This window comes from Oenanthe melanoleuca, chromosome 3 (assembly GCF_029582105.1).
Source record: "Oenanthe melanoleuca isolate GR-GAL-2019-014 chromosome 3, OMel1.0, whole genome shotgun sequence".
In the NCBI taxonomy this organism is placed as follows: domain Eukaryota; kingdom Metazoa; phylum Chordata; class Aves; order Passeriformes; family Muscicapidae; genus Oenanthe; species Oenanthe melanoleuca.
The window spans coordinates 51,760,857-51,768,909 of record NC_079336.1 but is presented as its reverse complement, the minus strand read 5'-3'; the positions used below and the strand labels follow the sequence as shown (position 1 = coordinate 51,768,909).

Below are 8,053 nucleotides of genomic sequence, written 5' to 3'. Positions count from 1 at the left end.
TTCCCAAAGTGGCATGAAACATCAGTTGTGGTGCTCAGTTCCCCATATCATCTCATGTGGAGATGATATGAAGTGCACTACATTTATCAACTGTTCACTATACCTGTGGATGCAGAAATCCATGCCATTTTATCCCTATTAAATCATGCACCAAATGAATGTAAATCCAGTGATGTAATGGGAAATGATTTTCTGCATTTTTTGGTACCTTTCAATGTAATTGAACATATGGTGAATAATCCTCATAAATAGCTAGATATTATTAGCCCTGTTGTATGGATTCCCTGTTACAGGGAAAGAGAAGCAAGAATTGATATGAGGGCTTGTGCAAGGTCACACTACAAATAGACATGGATAAATTACTTTTACAGAAGCAGATACACCTCTCTGGGTAAAATTCAGCAGCTCTCTGACCATGAGCAAAAACATAAGGCAGATGAGAACCTCAGCTGCTCAATCCCTGTGCTGTGATTTACATAAGGTAAGCAGATGGGCAGCAATGGGTAAGATCTGAATTTCTCCAGAGAAAGCATTCAAGATAAACCAAACAGAATGAAATAGAATAAATTCACATGCTCATTAGTCTTCATGTGGATAATCTCAAAAGTAGCACTGGTAGTTACTGTTTCACCTTTTGCGAAGTCATGGAATTAAAAATTACCGAGGCAGCCACCAGAGTGCACCAGATACATTTTAGAGCAACTCGCAATAAAAGTGAACAGCCTAAGAACTGTTACTCCCTTTTCTTCTGGTCTTCTTTTGTTTTTGCTATGGGAAAGGAATCAGCTCTTTAACTGTGTGTGCGGAGGGCAATGAGGAGGAAGGTGAAGACTCAGAACACTAGGAAGGTGTCACTGCTTTCTGTGTGCACGAGTGACTCCATCCCCACCTTTGCCATTTGGGGATGCCTAAGATGATCTGAAACACCTCCTACATATCAGTACTGTACATTTTGAAATGCTGACTACTCCACATTGTGTATGCCCTATGGTGCACATTGTAACTGAACATTGCATCTTCCATATTTTGAAAGGCAATAAAGGTGAATTTTACCAGACAAATGTGCATATCTGCATGTGACCTACTCATCTAGTCAGCCTTTCTAGTCAGTGGAAATAAATGGACAATTCTGGCACAGGATTCGTCTCTATGTGCTAAAGTGGAGGTCTAATACAGGACAGAAGATTTTACCCTCTAAAAGACCATTTCTTTCACAGACTTCCAATGGAATGTAAAGTCAGTTGCATAGCTTTAGACATCAAGAGTTAAGTACCTGTAATTTACATTTTTGCATTATTCCTAGCATTGATTATTAACAGCTGCAGAACACTCTTCACGTATGTTGTTCTTTAGGAAGTGGAGTGCAGCAATACATGAAATGTGAAGCTTAACAAGGGTTAGATTTCATCTTACAGTACACAAACAACATTCAATTTCATGTATTTTCTGGCTGCTGGCTGGAGCCCTGGAGATATAATTTGGACAATGGAAGCACTGCCATTTTATTTCAATGTGAATTAGGTGAGTGAACTGGTGAGACATTTTCTGCTTGGTTTAAAACTCATCTGAACAAATGCTGGAATAGATAAAAGAAGGGAAAGGTTGAAACTTTCCTGCATTAAAAATATGCTTTAAAAGCCCAGTACTACTTTTACTTGTCAAAATGCTCTTGGACAGGGGGATTTCTAGACCTCAGCAAGAACAAATCCATCTACTGCCATTGAAGTCAGTCTGTGAATTTAAATTTGTCAGCTGACCTGTTACTATTTCCTCTAGCCAATTCTTCTCAGTGGGTTGCATTTCTATCTGCTGATAATTAACATATCATTAGGAACTGGAATGTGAAAAATCACCTAATGCATATTTAAAGAATAATAATCATATATTTATACAAATTATGAAAAACAGTGTGATTTATTTTTTTATTTGGGAAAATTTAAAAAATGAAAATAAATCTCTCTGCAGTGAAGAGTCAAAAGCACATGTTGAACATATGCATATTCAAACCCTGTAAAGCAGTGATGAAGGGTGGCACTGCTGAGAAGTTCTCTTTTTAGCAGTTTTTTTAAGGAGAGCACTAAGCATCAGAACCCTGCATGGTCTGCATGGCTTTGTTGACTGACTATATTGAGCGTAAAGGCAGTGCATGACATCTTAATCTAAATATTTAACTCTTTGAAGGAGTCTTGGATTCTGTAGCAAGATAGACTGATTTGTAATCTCCTTTCTCAATGATATCCTCCTTTTGAAAGCACATAAACCTATAAGCCTCAAATGTTGCATTCTTGCCTACTTGATTATAGAGTTATAGAACAGTCTGAGTTGGAAGTGACCTTAAAGATGATGTAATTCCAAACCTCCTGCCATCAACAGGGATGCCACACACTAGATCAAGTCCCTCAGGGCCCCATCCAACCCAGCTTTGAACATTTCCAGGGATGGGGCATCTACAAGTTCTCTGGGCAACCTGTTCAGTGTTTCATCTCCCTCTGAGTAATGATGTTTTTCTTAACATCTAATCTAAACCTGTCTGCTTTCTCTTTAAAATCATTGTCCCATGTCCTGTCTCTGTTTGCCTATATGAAAACTCATTATTTTTTAAAAGCCTCTTTAAGGTACTGGAAGGCATCAGTGAGGTCTCCCCAAAGCTTTGTCTTCTCTATGAACAACCTTACTTTCCAAATAAGTATACCTGGACCTTATTAAGAACAAAAATATTAACTGCAAACTTAGGAATTAATGACTATTTAGTCAGAGTTAGGCAGAAGATATACCAGTGAAAGAGAGTAGTGATATTTCTGTCGGTTTACAGCAATAATACATCTGTAGGTCAAAATTATCTATCTGTGTCTAGTGTAAATTGGGAATCATTTAATCAAAGAAAACTTTGCTAGTGTTATGCTTTCAAAACAGAACTGGGTTAGATCCTGTTGAGTAGAGGAAAAAGTGACTAGAGTTAGCTCCTAAATTCTCTTCTATGTTTGAAGTGCATCATAATAAAGATAAATGTAAGAAGGGAATAAATAACTCTTCTGGTTTTATCACTAATTTAATACATAGTGTCATTTTTAATAGGACTTTTTCCTTTCTAGTTCCTTTTCTCACTTTTCTTGTTAAATGCTTATAAAAGCTTTCTTAAGCTTTCTTACCTCTTAGTCTCCAGTTGACTAGTACAAACTCATTCTGGGTTTTGCCTTTCTTAATCTTCTCCCACATCCCAAACAAGGCAGGTTCTTCTCCTTCTCCATTTGCAGCAAAATTTTCTTTTGAGCAGCCCCCAATGACACCACATTGACTACATCATGTTTCTGCATTCTTGATTTTACAGTAAGGCTGAAGCATGTTTGTGGTGTGCCTTAATTATGTGCCTTAATTTAAGATGCTTATCAAAGAAAAAGCAGTTTACATTTTTGTTCTTATAGCACCTAATATATATTTGGTTTGGGCAAAGGGCTTTGGAAAGCACTCATTAGACATGGAATGCTCTAAATGTTTTACTCTTATTTCTGTTTTATTTTAGTTATTTTTTAAAAGGAAGTTTTATAACTGAGTGAAGTATTTGGCATGCAACCAGTTAGCTGAAGCTTCAGACAGGGCCAGGTCCTAAGGACCCTAGTATTTATGTTTGGTTTTTCTGGTTTGGTTTTTCTGGTTTAGTTTAAAAGAAAAAAATGGATCCTTCAGAAAATGATTTTGCATTCTGCATATGCTGTTTAACAATTAACAACATGTGCATTTAAAGAAAGCTAAATGCACCAGCAGATAGCTAACATACGTTAATAGGATGTTTTCTCACCTCGTGCTGATGTATTTCCAACTGAGCTGTGAAAACAGAAGAGTCTTGTTTGCATGCTTGTGTGAGAAGTTAGGCTAATTTTTGCCTTAGGGACACAGACTGAGATGTAGAGAGAGTGCAATACCTTTACAGTGGGAGTACAGGGAAATCTTTTCACAGTCCTAAGTTTTGCAGTGGTTTCACGTCCTTGTTTTTGTGAGTGTATAGGTACATGCAGACAATTTGTCTCAGTGCTTTTGGTGCATACTGCTAGTTAAACTGTTGTAACCATAGTACGAAGCCATTGGCTGAAGATGCCCTGAAGCTGTGCCTTCTCTTTTACCCATTCCCTTTGTAGAAGAACATCTGTGGAAGTGAGTCAGCTTCTTTCCAATCCATTGTAAATATTAAAAAATTAAACAATCACATAGTTAAAAACTGACCTGTTCCTTTTTCTAATTTATATGCATACTGTACCTGTAGGTACTGATGTCTTTCAAATAAATTGGGTTTTTAAATTTCATGTGAAAATTTTGATTTAAAAATAACAATACAAAAAATACTTTGACCAAAACATCTTGGCTAGCTGCCTACAGATAAAACATCCAAGAAACCATGGAAAAAGCAGGCTTTATCAAAACACATCCCCCCTTTCAATAGTTTATACTAAAGCAGCACGTGACCCTCAGGTGTGTGAGAAATGAAAAGGCAACTCTGTAATGGTTGGCCTATTGAATGACACCCAAGTTTTCCTGTGCTTGTAACGTTGGGATTCTTTTCAAAATTTAATGGCAACTTTACTCTTTTTAAAGAAATCAGGACTTGCTGTTTGGCACTTGCTGTTTGGTCCATCATCAATAGCAAAATTCAGTTATTCTGACTATGATCCCTCCAATGTCACCAGCTGTAAGTATCAAGGACTCCAGAGGACAAAATGATCTTGCTCAAACATAACCAGAAGCCTGTTTGCCTCCACGATTTGTGGCTGTAGGACAGGATTTCTGTGCTGCTCCTGCATGGCAGCTCTGCACAGCAGAACAGCTGCACAGAAAACTGCATGGTCCATCCACAAACGTGCATGCAGCATTCCAATTTAGGTACAAAGTTAAAAGAGTGAAGGTTCAGAACTCAATACCCATGTGCTTCAGAACACCTCACAGAGCCCAGCACTGAATTTGCAGGTTTTAACTGCAAGCCAAGCAGTTGCATGATTTGTTTTAAAAGGAAAAAAAGTGAACAGAATGCAAATTACACTCGTCTCAGCTGAAGTTGATCCATTCACTTATAGAACAAACTGATAATAATTCAGACAAATCATATGCATATGTGAAGGAGGGCACAAATTACAAACATAAATAGCATGTGTGCATTTACATGTTGCCATGGAAAAAAAACCAAACAGCTTTGGGTGTTGCGTTACAGGTCTTGCCTACCAATTCAGAACTAAAACCAAGGCAGCGAGTCCCACCTCATCAGAGCCGAGGCACAGAGGAGGCTTTGCCCACCAAAAAGACGGACACAATGCTGCGCCCCTCTGGCTGTCACGGGATGATAGAGCGGGACCTTGGAGCTAATGGCAATTGTTTAAACCCAGCATCTCTGAGGCAACTCAGTCAGCAGCGTCCTTGCTTGACATTATCCCTTGTGCTTTCACTTACGAGAGCTTTTCATTCAAAAAAATAAACCTTTTTCTGGGGTGTGTATGAGAAGTTAAAGCAATCACCAAATACTGTTGCGATTCAGTGAAATTGATAACGCGCTGAACACATTCTTTATTTTTCTTATTGCCGTGCCGCACTTGCCGCGCGGCAGCCTCGGGGCGCAGCAGTTCGCCCGTGGCAGCCGACTCGGGGCGAAAGGGCAGCGACTTTTCTTTACGTGACGGGTGTCTCGGCGACACGTTCTCACGAACTCAGGCGGAGGAGGCCGGTGTCCCGCAGCCCGCGGTGAGGAAGCGCACCGAGCGGCGCCGCGGCTCCCGGGCCGGAGGAGGGGCAGGGCCCCAGGGCCGCAGGAAGCGCTGCCGTCACCCGGCCCTGCCCCGCTGCGCTGCCGGCAGGAGGCTGGGCCGCGCCGGGCCGCGCCGGGCCGCTCCGCCTCGGTGTCTCCAGAAGGGATGCGGCGGCCAGCGCCATGAGCTGGCGCTCCGGCTCCCGCGGCGTGGTCCTCACCGCCTACCACCCCAGCGGCGGGGCCGGCGACGCCCCCGGCGGGTGAGCGGGCTGCGGGCGGCAGGGAGGGCAGGAGGGAGGGAGGAGGAGGGCGCTGCCCGCGGCAGGTGCGCTCGGCGGGGGCGGCTCCGGCTCCGGAGGAGCGCGGCCGGCTCAGCGGGACCTGCTGCGCGGGAGAAGCTGCCTGCTCCGGCCCTCGGCGAAAGGCTTTGCCCGTTTTTGCGCTGTGTCCCGCGGCTCCCAAATGCTTTGTCCTGCTTTGGTTGGTTCGTTTGGGTTTTTTCCCCACGCTTTTCTGTAACGCGCTCCGCGCGTCGAGGGAGCGCCAGGAGTTTTGCTGGTGTGCCGGGAGCAAACAGCAGGAGCAGCCGGCGGCTGTTGTTGGGGCGTTTGTGTCCAAGAGCAGTCCCGGGTGCCTTGTCGGTGTTGAAGCCCAGCTGCTCTGGCCGCTGCGGTTTTAGACTCGGAGCGGGCAGCGTTTGTGAGTGCTGTCCCCTGGGCTCGGGGGCGCTGGACCTCGGTGTTTTTTGGGATCAGGCTGAGGTGCTGTGCATAGATTTTCCTGTAGTCTCCTGTGCCTTACTACTTACCTTTGTAACTTTTTTTTTTCTTTTTTTCTTTTTTTTTTTTTTTTAATGTGATAAACGGGAGGGAGGTGTAGGTCATAACAAGACAAACTTTTTAAAGTATTTGCCATTGAAACTGATAACGGACTAGAAGCTGGTTATACATACATGAGGGCTGAGTACCTCGTGGTGCCTCACAGCTCGTTTGATATAGGTAGAAGTCACTGCTGGCTTTTCCATAGCAATGACCAGAGGGACTGCTGCGTAAATGGCTGACTTTTGTCTTTATGGCCCATTCAGTCTTGCCTCTTCCTTGCTGAAATTGTCAACAAAGGTCCCATTGATAGAAACGGGACTTTTAATAATGCTGAGAAGCCAGCTGAAACTGGGAAGGTATTGAAACTGTTTCCATGTGCGCATAGGAAGAGCATGTATGATCAAAGAGATTACAGTCTGATTAAAAGAAGATAGAAGGCAGTACAGTGGGTCACCCTGGACAAAAGGTAACAGATGCACTGTGACCTATCACACCAAGAGACTACAACAAAAGCAAGGACAAAACTGAGAAATACCTCCTGCCCCGTTAGAACCACTAAGTTATCTTTTTGTTGAGGTACTTCCTTCTCCATGACTAATGTTATCAGCCTCATTTGAAGTCCTGATGTCATCTTAGGTACATTTACAAGGGCTCTGCAGACCTGGCCATTTCCAGTGGAATACAAAATATATTTACTTTTTCAAGAAATCACAAAATCCAAAAACTTCTCTGTTGTTGTTTGTAGTGTGCCTTGGCCTCTCATAACTCCCCTCAAACTCCCCATGGAAGTGGACGGATAAGTTAAATAATGCTTTCCCTGCTCCTTGGGATAACTTCTGAGTAAAGATCTGTGTATCTGTAGATGCTTATGATTAGTTTCCTTTTTTTTTACGTGTAGCTGTCTGGATACATGGCTCTAAGCAGCAGATTCTTAGCCCCTAGAGGTGTGGGACACATGAGCACAGTCCCTCTCTGTGACTTAAGAAACTTGTCTCCTGTGCTAATGCCACACTATTAGGAGCAGCAGTCTCCTGAGATTCCAGCTCCTCTGCAGCTGCTTCTGCAGACAGACTCCTGGGTAAGCTGGGACATTGCCAAGCAAGTAATGGCAATCCTTCACAAATTTTTCTGGTTTGGGATTAAGAGAAGGGGAAATAAATGGGAAAAGTGGTCTCATTTCTGTAATTGCAGCAAACAAATGTGTGTGTTTCAGCTGTGCAGAACAGAGGATTCCCACAGTTAGTTTGCCTGAGTTCCACTACAGGAGTAGTACAGCATTCCAGCCCATGCACATTTGTCACTTAGCTCATTAAACTAAAATCCTAAATACCTCTCTGCCTTTTTTCTGTGCCACTCTAAATTTGAGCCTTAGGTCTGCTTGTCCTGTTTTTATTATGAGGATCTCAACTCCATGGTCCTGATTGACCCACTTCCTCCTGCTGTGCATCCCCAGTGTCTTCCCACTTCTGTTGTGAGAGAGATTGGGAGTATTTTCATGGGAACA

The 8,053-nt window shown here is 42.8% G+C and overlaps 1 protein-coding gene across 1 annotated transcript in view; it reads left to right on the top strand.

The window, feature by feature from the left end:
• Nucleotides 1-5,817: 5,817 nt before the first annotated feature.
• ARHGAP18 (Rho GTPase activating protein 18) overlaps nt 5,818-8,053 on the top strand; it is a 66,479-nt gene continuing 64,243 nt past the window's right edge. Inside the window, exon 1 of the mRNA XM_056488090.1 lies at nt 5,818-5,988. Coding sequence (XP_056344065.1) covers nt 5,909-5,988 — 80 coding nt within the window. The 5' untranslated portion in view covers nt 5,818-5,908. The remainder of the gene's footprint in view (nt 5,989-8,053) is intronic.